The 15,543-nt window shown below is 43.0% G+C and overlaps 1 protein-coding gene across 1 annotated transcript; it reads left to right on the forward strand.

Moving 5' to 3' along the window:
• Positions 1-3,210: 3,210 nt before the first annotated feature.
• On the forward strand, positions 3,211-15,176 carry ism1 (isthmin 1). The gene is made up of 6 exons (XM_044213241.1): positions 3,211-4,182; positions 10,120-10,335; positions 11,192-11,450; positions 13,034-13,177; positions 13,332-13,421; positions 13,765-15,176. The coding sequence occupies exons 1-6, from the start codon at positions 4,045-4,047 to the stop codon at positions 14,280-14,282; spliced, it is 1,365 nt and encodes a 454-aa protein (XP_044069176.1). The 5' UTR covers positions 3,211-4,044; the 3' UTR covers positions 14,283-15,176.
• The last annotated feature ends 367 nt before the right edge of the window (positions 15,177-15,543 follow it).

The following is a 15,543-nucleotide window of genomic DNA, read 5'->3' on the forward strand; positions in this document are numbered from 1 at the left end:
GTATGGGGTAATCACTTGATTAACACAGGAAGGATTATAGATGGATGATAAATGTGTTTTCACAATGTGTCAGATTGGGTCTAGTCGGTGCTTGTTTGCCCCCAGGACGTTACCATGTTTGTGTTTTTTCCTCCCCATGAACATCATAGTGATAACATTTTACAAGATGGAATTAAAATACAATATGCAATGCTTGGGAAAAACATGCTAGATGAACTGCAAACATAAATTGAGAAAAGTTAAAAGAGAAATTTTCCTTTCCCCCTGAAGGAGAAAACCCTTGAAATCTATGCTCTATACTAGATCACTTTGTTCTGTAAGTGAACATTCACATCTGGCTCCTATAGCCAGAAACAATAGAAAACAGTTTAGTTAATCCTCAAAGCTGTGATGTCATACCAATGTACTGTTCCATAAAGATCTGGAGGAAAAGGTGGCCTCAGATGTTACATTGGGGTGCACTGACGTCCTCGGGATGTCTGTTATTAATTTGTGTTTACTTTCACCTTTAGTCTAAATGTGAACATTGTTAAATTCATTGTGGGCTTGCAGCAGGAGACAGATGTGTGAAAAGCTTGAATTCATTCTCAGTCATAACTCAGTGCGTCACAGACACAGAGTGCTCAAATACTAAGCTCCACTGTGATTATGCAGAAAGGCAAACTCTAACTTGCTGGGATTTACCAGCAACATTTTGGTACAGTTGCACATCAGGAAAAATGTTTGTTCAAGGAATCTCATATTTGAGAATGAATTATGAGAATGAAATGAAGTTCGAAGATGTCATATCTGTGTTTTAAAAAAAAAATGCTTTTAGCTTTAGTCAGTATTCAAACTTAACATGTAAGAAACCGAATCACAATGACTTCTGGAGGACAAATGTGTGTGGTTCAAATGATGGAAGCCTTATATAACCCTAAACCTGTGTGTATAATTGTTATTTTTTTGGACAGGAAAGCACAAAATACAGACACAAAACAGACAAGTTTTAAGTCTTTTTAAAACATAATTTTACATTTTTCTCTCATTTATATTTTCTGATGGATTATTAAACATTTATCATCAAAATTTGTATGGACTGTCTGCTCCAGAGGTGTCGATTTCAAACTGGCCAGCGAAGCAAAGTGACAAAGTAAGGTAATACACAATGACTCTTAGGCAAGGTGGGAAGCACGTGTCTTGCCAAACTTTCCTCCAGTCACTTCTAACTGCCCTCAGTTTCAGCAGAAGTGGCAAATGGTCTGTGCTGGCATTCAAAACATCTGTGCAACCCGACTACTGGTGGCAAGGCCCCAGAGACCTGCCTGCCTGCACCAGCCTCTTTTGAACTGCAGATCCAAATACGCTGCACTTATTGGAATGGCATGTAGCTGCTATTCTGAAGGGGGATCCTCTGCTACGCCTTTGATGTCCACCACTGTGTCCAAAGCAGACAAGCCATTCTCTCTGCTCTCTGTTTTCCATTTAGACAGAGATTTTTATATTCTGAAAAGGGATTTTTGAAGTGAAGCAGACAAAGAACAGATTTACGTGGTTTAGACAGCTATGCTGTGCCTGGAGTAAGTACAACTGCAACTGAAGGCTGCAGTAAAGCTGGACCACTTGTTAATACAGAGCATAATGAAGTAGGTCAATGTGGTGTATTTCATTAGCACAGAAGATGACTAGGAGCATTTGCTTGTATATTTTAGCCTAATTCGGACATTTGATCAGCCTCATCAGATATTTGTGAGATAGTCTGGGCAGTTTTCTTCAGGATATAGGGGTATTAATGGCTGAATGAAATATTATATTTGGTAACATCATTCATCAAAGTTGAATGCTGCCAGTTTCTCCATTGTCACTGCCTTTCTTTAGAATAAAAAGTAAGGTGCCACTCAGGCCACATTTACTCACTGTGCTTTCTGGCACACACTGGCAGACAGCATCTCCGCTGGAATAAGTTCATGGCCTGAGTCTACCAAACTTCTCAGAATCACTCCTAGGAATCAAGCTGGAAGCTCATTTCACAGTGAAAGACGTTGTCGTTTATGACACGCGGAGCTGTAAAATTAAATTAGTGATGCCCTGTGGGTTTTCTTTGGCTTGTATTCAACACTGTCCAGTTGATATAGAAACTATGTGATAATAACATTATGCTTCTCTTGGTTTTTAAGTTGATTTAGTTTTTAATGTATACAGGCTATAGCAGTCTAATTTAGGCTCTGCTGCCTTTCCATTGTCCTGCCAGAGCTGTGCATTACGCACCATTTGGCCACAACATCAAGGATTACGCGTGCGCACAACCAAATAACCAATATCTGTTTATTCTGTGGATTGGAATATGTCCTCAATTAATCTTTGATGAAAGATTTTATGCGAGCTGTTATGAAACTGACAAATAATCCATGATACTATCCAGGTAATGAGATCGTGTTAGCCATCATCAGTAACATCCACTTGTCCCCAAACTGAATCTATTGACTTCAAAGGTGACAAATGATATTAGATGCATGGTGTTTCCCATGCCCCGGGGTTCAGTGAACTGTCACACATGCTGAAGCAGCAGCATGCCCGCTTGGTGCGTAATTTGACACAGCGACTTGTCCTTTGAAGCGGACAATAAAAAGTCTCATGAGGGCTAATCACATTACGCGCCATTTGTCTTGCTTACATCACCTTCCGTAACAGCATTTTAATCACAGACTGAGACAAGGCCGCTGCTGTACACATGTCAACAGGAGAGGAGACCTCCTGCAAAGCGCCTCCAGGTGTCTTCCTCTGCGCTGCGACGCGCCTGTGTGCCCAGTGCGCATCCGGGGACCACCAATGTTACTTGAGGTTGTTTCAGGGAGTCCGTATTGTGCCTGTATAGTGGCATTTTTTTCCCAATAATAAAGTGTGTAGGGATGACTTCATCAGCATACATATCCGTGGTCTAATGCCTATTGAAATGGGTTAATCTGATGAAATGTGCCATAATATCATAAGATATTTTGTAGTTTTTAAAGATAAATCTCTGTGTCATTTTGATCCTGTGACAGAGATGATGTAAATGTATCTAATCTGCAGTGGGAAAAGGAGTATAATATACTTTGGGGGTGTTTTACACACGAACTTCCACAAGAATATTTGGCGTTAACCCCGGCCGGACTCCAGTGTGGGGAGGACTGGTTGAGAGGGACGAAAGAGTTAACCAGGGGGAGGGCGGCTGCACAGGGGCGTTTAGTATAAAACACCTCAAGAGCGCAAAACAAGAACAGCGTGTGTCTGAGTAAGCCGTAGTTTGATATGGTTTGACTTGTTTCCTCCAGCTGGACTCGTTAGAGACGCACGCAAGCCCGTGTCTTCATTTTGGTGGGCTCACAATCCGCAGCATAATGGATGAATACTGTTTTTGAAGCAGACAGAACTCCACCGTGAAGTCTTAACTGGGAAGATATACATTTTTTGAATACCTGTACTTTTTTCTCCAAAGGTAACCTCGTCGAATAACGCGTTGGATCGCGCAGAATGTGGACAAAACAAGAAATGCGTAAAGCGGCTGAAGTGAAAGTGAGGAAAACTGAAGTGTGAGGCTGAGAATGTGGCGGGGACACCACGGGGCAACTGGGCTGCAAGTTTCTTGAGCTTGGAGATTAGACGAGGGCGCAACAAGAGCGGAAAGTGTTAATGCTGCGCGCTGGATCAGTCCTGCAATATTCAGCACACTGTATTAATTGGCAGATCAGCGCATTATCTAATATCACATTTGGCTTAAAATCAAACTATATGAACAATCAGTGAAAGAGGATACATGTTAATTCAGGACAATCCCAAAGTTTACAAAGAAAACTCACTGGATCCAAATTAATCTAGGCTGCAGCACTTTTTCCAAATTATTCGACTGCCCCCTCCGATCCTTTTCCCTTAATTTTTGCAATTCTGATTCCCGAAGTGGCTCCGAAGTGGTGTTGCGGCTCCTCGTCCCCGGCGGATCCGGAGATTGGAGTCTCTGCACCGGGAGGAGGCGGAGTCGGAGCTTCGGCCACACCGCAGGCTCCCAAGAGCGGCCGCGTCAAAAGGATGGTGCGACTGGCGGCGGAACTGCTCTTGCTCCTGGGACTTCTTCTCCTTACCTTACACATCACGGTACTGCGGAGCAGTCCGCTGCCCCAGGAAAATGTAACTCTGAGCGTGGATCAGGACACAGCACTTACAGAGGTGAGTTTGGAAATCTAATAGTGAGGTGCTTTCCGTAAGGGAGGACATTTGATGCAAAAGGTGCTATCTAAGGGGTCTCATCTGGTCACAGATGGGCTTCATACATTGCTCATATGAGTCAATGGCCCAGGTAAAACAAAGCCTCCATTCCCGGGGAACCTGTCAGTCTTTGGGGATTGTTGACATACACAAGGATGTGGTCTCCCTAGGGAGTCCCCCCGGAATGGCAGGGAGCCAGCAGAGGGATGGAAGATGAGGCAGGGTCAGAGATCAGCCCCCAACACCAGACATACAGCCCTGTGGCTGGGGGTTAAATGCTAGCTGCAGGCACTTCTCTGTCATCATGGGCTCATCAGTGTCATCCAAGCTTTCAGTTGATGAGGCAGAGGGTCAGAGCTGAACCCCTGAAGGTGCGCCCCCCACCCCCCACCCATCAGACTGATTTCTGCCCTGCTCCAGATCAAGCCTTAAGTCCAACTTGTTTTATTTCATCCTGGCTATTCTCATATGTGTGGGCAAGGCCGCATGAAAACATCTGATACTAAAGTTCACTGTTGAGGAAAGGACAAGAAACAGAATAACATAAAATAATATAGTCTGGTCAAAATACAGTTTTTATTGACACCTTTTTGCATTGTGGTCCAGTTTAGAACATGCCTCAACAAAATTTCACAAGGGACACATTTGTCAACGAGACACCACTTAAGACTTTAATAGTTTAACTGCCCATTTTAACACCAGCATAAAGCACACAGACTCCAGTAGAGTCTCAAATCCTGACTCGAGGGTTAAGACAGGTCTGGGATCAACAGGCTTTTTTAGAGTGTTAAGCATCCTTCAGCTGCTTTTTGATGTATATTTAGCATGCTACTGAAATACTTTCTTCATGTTGCAGTGATAAATGGGTCTTTATGCCCACTGGAATGGGGTCCCTTCATAAATGCTTTATTAGGGCTTGGGGTATTGAATGGAAAGAATTTTTAGTTCAACAGAGGATGATGAGGGTAACTTCTCATATCTCCACTATCACTGCCATCACTGTAGACTGACCATATGCAACAGCAAGCCTGTGTTCAGTTGGATATTGGGGCATGCAAAGCTGAGGAAATATTCCAGGAATTTACTGAATATTTGTCACACAGCCAAATGTTGGATTGGACAAGCGGGATGAGGACCAGGAGGGAGTTTCTCCTGAGGAATTGCTGTAAAAAATAATATACACATGCCATCCCTTCCAACCCCAGCATCCGTTTTGTCACTAGTCCAAATTTACATAGAGATTCTGGCTTGTGATGAAAGAGCCCAACATTGCCACTCATGCCCCATGTTGAGAAAAACACTGAATGTTTTGGGTTTTTGGGGGTTTTTTTGCTCATGAATGCTCCGACTATGTGCGGATATGCTTCACTGGTCCGCCACTGAAGACGGTGATGTCATTTTTCGGCCGGCTTGTCACGGCCCAGGGGGTGTATTGTTGTTCCAAGGTGTCATATTTAAAATGCCATTCACAGAAATACAAATGACAGGATGCGGCTCCACGCACCTGTAGTGGGAGAGAGAAAACTCTTTGGTCCAAGGCACATTATCATCACTAACCCGGGAAGGCAGACTCATACACCGTGGCAGTGTAAAGTTGGTGTGATATTATACTAATTAAATAATTAATTAATTAATCATGTTTTTCTACCCTTGAGCTTATTTTCTTCTTTTATTTTCTGGGGGTCTTGTCTAAACAGTTTACTTTTGAGGTCTTAACTCTTTTATAGCATGTATCTTCTCAGTTTGATGCTGTAAATAAACACATACATACACCCAGTATGAGGAGTGTGACAGGGGAAGGATAGTTTTCTCTTCCACCTACTTAAGTGTAGTGCTGAAAAGCATCTGGCACAATGTGCACTGCCTTCATTTCCTGCCAGCCTCCCTGGGGGAAGGACCCCTGAGTTGCTCCCAATTGAAAATGGAGTCATGCTCCTTTAGGCAGCCCTCACAAAGTGAAAAAGGGGGAAGCGGGAAAAGAAGAGGAGATACTGTGAGGAGGGAGAAGGGGTGGCTTGTGTGTACGAGGGTTCATTCATGGCTTTTGAGAGTGGGGGGTGACATCCTGGGAGGCCCCAGATGAACTGAGGAATGGTGTGTCACTTTTGATCTCCAAATTAAAGCATGTTCCTCGTTGAGAAAGATCTCAGATGAGTGATAGGGACTGTAAAGCAGCCTACCATCAAAGGAGAACACTGATTTTTTAACATTTAAATGAGTTACTCCTGTGCACTGTAACAGCCTTGGCTGTACTAGAGAAAAATGAGAAAACACCATGTTTTTCTCATTAAAATGTGTTAAAAAGCTCCACCGAGAGTCATTTGGAAAAGACAGAGGTGTTTATGTCGACATTATCAAGAATTGACAGACTTTACACAACTGATACACAACTGCCATTCCTTCCTGATGACTAATTCCCATGTTGTGCATTCTTTCCATTATTTTCAACTCTACTAATTCTCCTAAATAATTCTGCTGAAATACTTATTGAGACAGAAAACAAATATGTTATTTGGACGTATAAAATTTCATGGTTTGTCCTTCACACTGCTGAGCTCCCAGATGGAACTATAGATTTAGTGAAATCTTAGTGCTTATGGGGAAAAGCAGCTTAGATTTCCCTGTTTCTGTCCAAGTGATGGACTGTGTTCAGCAGCACTATGTCACAATTGTCCTATTTACAATTCAGCTCAAGGCTATAATCACCAGCATTATATATAAGGCTGATATTTTTCTATGTTTTGGCAAAATTTTGATGTATTTACTACAGTGAGAAAATCAGCATCGGTCCTGCTGGCACCAAAGAAAGTGAGATAATAAACTGAATGTACACATTACGGTGGCATCTATTGTCTAAGGCTTGAAAATGAAAATGTTTGTTTAACATGAAATATTGACGTTTAGAGAAGTAAAGTGGAATTCTCTACAAGGAAAATTATCACATGAGATTTCTTTCTTAGGGTCCTTGGTGGATGACACTGGCTTAGATTAGAGAAAATGGCTTGTAATGCCTTGTAACTGTGTTGTGGCCTTGAATTCAATATTGGCTGGTAAATCCTAGGTTAGGTTAATTTTTTACTCACCTAAAGGTAGCTGCACTGGGCAGCTCTCATATTCAAGTGTGTCTAATGTAGCCTATGGACAAATAAAGGTGGAAAAAGCAATATGGCATATTATGTGACAACTGGTGATTGCATTAAACGACATTTCCTAGCCTCACCATGGCTCAGTTTGTAAATTGTGTTTTCACAGCTGACAAATTTCCCACAGCAAACTGTCAGTTTATAGCGACTTTAACAAATCTGTCCAAGATGATAAAACAGACTTGAACAATCAACCAACCTGTTGTCAACATAGCACATCAGAAAATATCCTTCCATATCGGCATTCAGTGACCGTGGCCATTAGTTTTAGGTGGTTACAGTGGTTTATGGAAGATGTTGCTTTCCTATTTCGTTTTTTGGATCCTAAGCAGTTTGATAGCAAATTATTACAAATCATTGTTATTCAAACTTACAGCACTTCTGCAATATTCAGTTTATATTTTTGTTTAAATACACCAATCAGCGATTTTTCCATATGGTGCATTTTTACCCTACTATCTGCAAGATAATCTATGGCCTAAACATAAATAAAATCACATTAGTGCTAAACTACCAATATTTGCCCATAAACTTAAGTCTTAAGCAGCAGACGTCAGTTCAATGGCTTCCCATACTGAGTGAAACATCATCACAAGTGTTGCCCTGGGATCAGATTGCTTATAAATTTGACGTTAAATAAACCAAATTTGTGTCAGGATTAGATAATCTGCCAGTCATGTGTAATACAACATAATATGACACAACAGAAGATAGAGATGGGATTAGACTGGATAATGGAGGATTAATCTGCCTGCAAACACTGTGACTGGGTTTCAGTTTGCGTATTCTGAAACATTTGTGGTGGCATCTGCTTTCTTTTAATACTACTTTCTCCATGAGTCCGTGTAAGTCATAACTCAGTAACAGTAGTTTTTGTGTTTTAATCAGTAGCCTGAGCATCTCTGGATGGATTTTCCTTAAATGACAGGTGTAAATGAAAGCACCTCACAGTCTTATGATGGGAAAACAAAACAAAAAACTGTCTGTCTTCAGTGGCTGTGAAGTGTTTTCTGGCAGTGGATTTAAATGACAATATTCAGTATCAGTATCATAAAACAGTAATGTCTGGACTGCAGAGCATCTTGTGTGGTCTGCAGTTAAATGCTAATATAATCCATAAAGATAAAATCCACCCAAAGGAGATCAGGCTTTATTAACAACTGTATGTATTTACATTGTGATTGAACCTGTAAGTGTTGTGCTGGGCCTGCTCCCTCAGGGGAGCTCAATTACAGCCACTGAGTGACTTCTGAAAGCTGGGAACTTGAAAGACAAGGTTATCACATGGGCATCTCAAAAGCCCAAGTGCTTGTGATAGAACCAAAGAGGGTCTTGTGATGTTCACTTAAAGGGTTCATAGCTGATGCTGTTGAAATGTACGGAGCTCTCAGCCATAATTGTTTTGTTATGGAAAAGACATGTGGTTTTAATTGGAACCTGCTATTTCAGAATCTTTTTTCCTCACATTTTATGATTTTGAACATAAATTCTCATAAAAACTCATCATCTTATCTACAGTAAAACCTCTCCCTCTTTTTATTTGGTTTATGGGTAAAATGCAGAACCATCTACTCTTCTTCCTCAAAATTATGGGTAATTGTATAACCATTGTAATTATGGCAGTAGCTCACATTAAGATATGTGATGTGAAAGTTTCATCAAGTTATCATAATAACTCCATCTGGTCTCCGGTAGTGAATTAAGAAAAGTAATGCTAAATGGATTTGGGGTTCTATCTGTGCGACCGCTGTCCCCTCTGCGGTTGAATTAAAGTTACATTTATAATCTTTCCTCCCTTGCTGTGCAGCTCCATTTACAGCGCCTATATTGTCCCAGAGTGCACCTTGGCTGGATACAAACAGCTCTACTGGGGGCTTTTATGCCCACCACAATGTGGCTGAGCTGACACTTTGTCTGTGACTGGCCACCGCAACCGTACAGCACTGCTGCCATATTCTCAGGCCTCAGCCTGGCCACAAAAACACTAAGGAGGAAGAAACGGGACATGAAAAAAAGAAAACAAGGAACTTGATTGATGGCTTTCTTTGATCGTATTTTCTGCCACCCCAAAATGGATGATTGCCGACTACTTATGGGCTGTCTGTCCAATTGAGGAATAATTGTTCCTTCTGTGCATACCTGACAGGGGACATATACCTCAACTGTCCTTTTGGGATGAATTTACAGCCCCCCTGTCAGAAGACCAAATGTTTTTCTGTCTTCAAGAAGGCAGATGTAATTATTTTGCAATGTTTGCTTAAGTTTCTCTGTATAGCCCCAGTGCAGGAAAACCATCAGTCTTACATCGCTCTTTCTCCCAGCCAGCACCAGAACATGCTAAAAATGTCCACATCATATTACTATGGTAAAGCAGCAGCATACTCTGTCAGTTAAAAATAGAAAAAATATACAGTCTAACTGTGACATTGGCTCTGAATGCAGGCTCTAGACGGATTATATTTTGGTGGAAGCAGACAGACGCACAGAACCCAGTGTGATGTTTGTCCCACTGGCTCCAAGTAGTCATGGGTTCACTGTCCACAGGATTTATGACATGGCCACACGAACCTCTGTCAACATGAGAGTGTGTGTGCAGACGCTGTAGATGCCAAGTGATGCACAGGGCCCTTAGCCTTAACATTCGCACAAAAAGGAATAAAATATTTTCTACAAACATTGTAATAACCTTATATTGTGAATGCACAAACCAATAATACATAATTAATAATATTATGTTCCTTTCTCTCCTTGGCAGAACAATATAAATGTAAAAAGCAGCTCCTCTGCCCAAGTGGCACCTGAAGACCGGAAGTCTGGTCAAGAACACCGGTTGACCCACCGGCCCGCCACCCTCCCGTGGGCACAAGGCAGCATCGTACACAGGGACGGCCCTGGAGCTTTCCTCCTAGATCTGCAGAATTTCCCCGACCTCTCCAAAGCTGATATCAATGGACAGAATCCCAACATACAGGTGATCATGTGTGTCCACTTGCCCGTGTGCTTTGATGCTTTCACTCACTTGTAAGACATGGCTACTCAAGCACATAGGACAGGAAAAGCAAATAGGAAGCAGGAGAATAGTTTGGTGCACACCAATACCCCCTTTTTCTCCCCCTTCCTTCTTCCTTCTGCCCCTTTCACACTTCCTGGCTCGTACTGAAGCTTATAAGATAGACACTGAGGTCTCACGTCCATCATAATGACAGCTGAAAGGCAGACACCAACCAGCAATGGCTCACTACTAACCCATGTGCAGGAAGACAGACGGCAGCTTATGTAAATGTGTGGCAAACCCTTACCCATAAGTCCTTCAGTGGTGCAGATGGCCGAGTAACCGCTGCCATGTTTAAATCATTCTCCTGTCTAATCCAGCAGGGGGGTCTTTCCATTTCTGAGAGCATCACTGCTAAATCCGAGCACGAACAAAGTGTATTAACATCTCAAGATGTGGGAAGAGAGCGGAGCGACCAATTGAGCAAGGGCGTGAGGCTGTGGGAGAAGGGGGGGGGGGTCTTTGATCCTGGGATTCATCTGGCTTTCATGGTCTGGAGGAGGCTGAGTAGCCCTTTGAACTTTGTGTTTAGGTGGAGAGAGCCCAAGAGGTGGGAGGGTGACTGTGGGGCAGGGGTGATGGTTCCCCCTCATCTGGGAGGCACATGTGTTAGGACAGAAAGGGGGAGGGGGTGATATTGTGGGTAGGGGTATCAGAAAGTGTCACCTCCCGGCACCCAATCAACCCATTCTGTCCAAAAACACTATATAAGCATGTTCTTTGATGTGTCTGTACCGAATAAAGACTTTAAAGTGACTTCTGTTCTTTAATACAGGTGACCATTGAAGTGGTGGATGGACTGGAGAGCCATGAGCCAGAAAAAGGCCTCCGTAAGGAAAGCAAACCCAACTGGGCTTCTCCTAACTGGAGAAACTGGTGGCCTTCATCCTCCTCCTCTTCCACCACTCATCAAACAGAGGAGCACGATCGCTCCTACGTGAGCAACAGTGAGGACAGCAACTTCCTCAGGCCGCCGGCAGACTGGGACAGGAGAGGAGGCACCGGGGGAGGAAGCAAAGCTCAAACTGAATATGGTGAGAATGACCGGAGGGGGTGAAGGAAAAGAGTGCACAATGCACATTGCAAAATATTTAGTTGGGTCCATAGGCTCTTATTTGAGCAGTGGTCTCCAACATTTCCACATATGGCCATAGTCTGATGTGGAATCTGTAATTTGCAGATTTGCTGATTTAAGCTGTCACCATAATAAGTGCAGTCATCCCAAGCGAGCCTTTTGGAGCCCCTGATGGAAGCCTTTAACACTCTTTTATGAGATAGATTCCTCTGTGGTGTGGAGCTAGCTACGTGACACAGTTTAAACGCCTCGCAACATCAAAGTTCAGCAGCAGGACTGGGGCCAGAAGCAGTGTTTGGCTGCCACGCCATTCTCACAACACTCTCCAAAAGTAACCCCACAGATAAATCTGCCGTGGAAGAATTTACACTCACTGTCATACAGTATGCGTCTGGCCTGTGTTGTAGCATGCCCAAACCAACATGGTCGAACAGGAATGCGTATGCTGTGGTAAATGTCATTTTATCCACTTGCACTTGCACTGCAGCGGTAAGGAAGGCGATTTTATAATCTTTTTTGTCAAACCAAAACCCATGTTTAATGTTTCTGGCTTATTGCTGCGGTCTGCTCTTATTCATCCTTTATTTCACACCACACTAATGGACAAGGAAATATTTTATCATCATTACTGTACTGGTTTTGAACCTAATAATCATAATTGTGGACAGGCAGTGAGGGTCATCCATCACAGGCCACTGATCGTATATTCAGTATTCAGTTGTCTCATCTGTGGGCCAAGGGCAGGTTATTATCAAGTTTTTTAAATTCTGAGTTTTGTCACCAGCTCTTTGGCCGTAGTAAGCTATGGAAGGAGAAGCGGAGCAGCGCTTGATGGCTATCTGGCCTGTATTCATACAAAACGCTCATAATGAGGGGCAGATGGCAGCCGGGGGCTATAGGAAGGTTTGGACCTCGGCCAGAAATACTTCCATCCCAACATGCCCACATTAATTCTCCTCATTGATGGAGTACTGCTTTCAAGATGTGTGTGTATGTTTGCGTGCGGTCGTGATGGTGGTGGTGGGGTGAGTAGAGCCTAGTGTAACTGTTTCCATGTATACCCATTACGGTGATCTGCTCAATGATAATTGGAGTTAAAGAGGATTTCTTGCCATTTCACTTCCCATTTTCAAATCAATGAATCACAGCAACTGAATGGTGTCCGGTGCCACTGTGCCAGGGATACTCAGGCGGCACAGAACATTTCTATTTGTAAATTTGGATCCCCTGTAGCTTTGTTGGAATTAGCAAAATGCTTCCCTGTTACTTCACTAACTGAACATATACCGTGCCCTTCGCCTCGGACTCTTTGGTTCAACAACTTTGCGTTACCATGTACAAAGTGTATACGTGTGTGTAGACAGGCTTGCGTGGTGTCTGCTTTGAGGGGCAAAGTCAAAGAGAACTCTGAGCTCCCCCACTTCCCGTTTCATGTCCTCCCCCCACTTATTATTAGTGAGGCATGCTAACAGGCCTGAGTAAGTTCAGCATGTGGCCTGCATCAGAGCTGAGGATCTCTTTCGCTCTTTCTTTCGGATGTAGACTATATGGACGGAGAGGGGGACTGGAGTAACTGGACAGCGTGCAGTGTCACCTGTGGAAATGGCAACCAGAAGAGAACCAGGTCATGTGGTTATGCTTGTACAGCCACCGAGTCCAGAACGTGTGATATGCCCAACTGTCCAGGTAAAGTCTTGTTTTTGATCACAGAACAAAAGAATTCCACACCAGTAAAGATGTGGCTAAAGGATATTAGAGGACAGTTTGTAAGTGTATGTGTTGATTTAACAGTCTTTTCATCTTTTGATCCACCTTTCACTGTGCATTTATCTCTCTAAAGGTATTGAAGATGCCTTCAAGACGGCAGCTACTGAAGTGAGCCTGTTAGCTGGAACAGATGAGTTCAATGCCACAGAGCTCTTTGGTGTTGGTGAGATTCTGCCTACGCTTGTCTTACTCCAGACCATCCCTCATTCAGATGTTCTTACACTATCAAAGACAGTTCATCCATCTGGTGTTCCTTCACACACTTAGCATTCCTCATGCTCAGGATGCGCTCCATTATTGTGCAGAGAAGAAAATGTGCAGCAGGGCAGGAAGAGCACAGTATGCCACTGCCCGCTCTCTCTTTGTCTGTCTGTTCTTAATCAACCCAGTGAAAACACACCTTCATATTAAATATTGCACCTTCTCACTCTACTAGTTTCATCTTCTAATGTTGTAGAGTGTTGGGGAGGAGATGTAGCATTTAATAGTGTCTTCATTTCTTCCAGACACAGACAGCTGTGAGCGATGGATGAACTGCAAGAGCGACTTCTTGAAGAAGTACATGACCAAGGTGGCAAACGACCTTCCCAGCTGCCCTTGCTCTTACCCAACTGAGGTGGCGTACAGCACTGCAGACGTACATGATGCTCCCACGCGCCGAGATTTCCGCTGGAAAGACGCAAGCGGGCCAAAAGAGAAGCTGGAGATCTACAAGCCCACGGCCCGTTACTGCATCCGCTCCATGCTGACGCTGGAGTCCACCACACTGGCAGCACAGCACTGCTGCTACGACGACAACATGAAGCTCATCACCCGCGGCAAAGGGGCTGGCACGCCCAACCTCATCAGCACAGAGTTCTCCGCTGACCTGCACTATAAGGTGGACATCCTGCCCTGGATCATCTGCAAAGGAGACTGGAGCCGCTACAACCAGGCCAGGCCGCCAAACAACGGGCAGAAGTGTCCCGACAACCCTCAGGACGAGGACTACTACAAACAGTTTGAAGAAGCGAGGGAATTCTAACACGCTGTAAGAGTGAAAGGGAAAAAAAAACACACTGCTTAAATATTCAGCTAAACCTCAAAATGGTGCTGAAACCATTTTTTAATTCTGTTTTAGGTCAAATAACACATGGACTTTTAGGCTCTGAGGAACAAGACTTGCTGCTCTTTTGAACCAAGAGGAATAAAAATCCAACAGAGTCAGAATGCTCACAAGGAACTTTTCTTGACTTCACCAAAACTAGGCACAAAATGTTTTGGTTTTTTTTTTGTTTTTTTACATAAAATATGCCTCTGAAAAAATGAATGAAAATTTTGTGTTACCAATGGTAACTCTTTCAGATTTGGTCACTAAAGGGAGAACTAAGTTTATGTTCCTAAAAGGGGAAAATTATTATTCTAGGAATGTTCGTTTAGATTGTGTCCATGTTCGTCTCCATAGATTGTTTATGTTTGGTGAATCTGAGAGGCCTGTGGTAATAGAATGAGATCCTTTAGGAATGTTCAGAGAACAGGGTTATCCAATTTTCTCCCATGTTGTCATTCACAATATCCAGGTTCTCATGTAAGCTTGTGAGTTTATTTAGCATGCCCTTTTTTTTTTCACCATTAATTTACAACCGTGTCCCTTGTGTCTCTGAGGCAGATCTTCATTGTAAAAAGCCTGCATTATTTTTGTAAAGTATTTATTAAGTTGTAGCTGTGTCTGAGTTGGGAGTCTACGACTGTGGTTTCTGATTCACATATGGCTGAATGCTAACTTGAAATTCCTCTCTAGCTCAAACTTTGCCATCAATGTGCGTAAACGTGTCTCAAGTTAGGATTGAACCGTAATAGAGCGCAAAGAATGTGTGAATTCAACTGTACGGAAAGATTTTTGAGATATAAATCTATAAATAAATTTTTAAAAAGCCAATGAATGTGTTGCTAGAAGAATAATCTTTGCGTGTATTGATCTTCATGGCAAATTCCTCTTAAAGGTGTAAATTAACACAGTTTCAAGCAAAGTTTCATCAGCTGCTATTAGATTTCTCTCCTGCTATCAGAGGAAATTCATCTGCAGGAAAAAAATCTCATCTCATCGATTAAACTCCTCCAACAGGCTTAAGCCAGTGCACAAGACTTCCATTAGTTCCATCCAGTGTGGCTCTCAGGCCTTTTGATGGGATGTGATATTTCTTCAGTGGGCGAGGAGGCTAAGGTTCCTTTGAATGCGACTGCAATTCTTTGTCTTTGGCATGTATCCTCACATTCCTGAGTAATTTCTCAGTGTACACATGTAC

This window comes from Siniperca chuatsi, linkage group LG11, assembly GCF_020085105.1.
Source record: "Siniperca chuatsi isolate FFG_IHB_CAS linkage group LG11, ASM2008510v1, whole genome shotgun sequence".
NCBI classification, from domain to species: Eukaryota; Metazoa; Chordata; class Actinopteri; order Centrarchiformes; family Sinipercidae; genus Siniperca; species Siniperca chuatsi.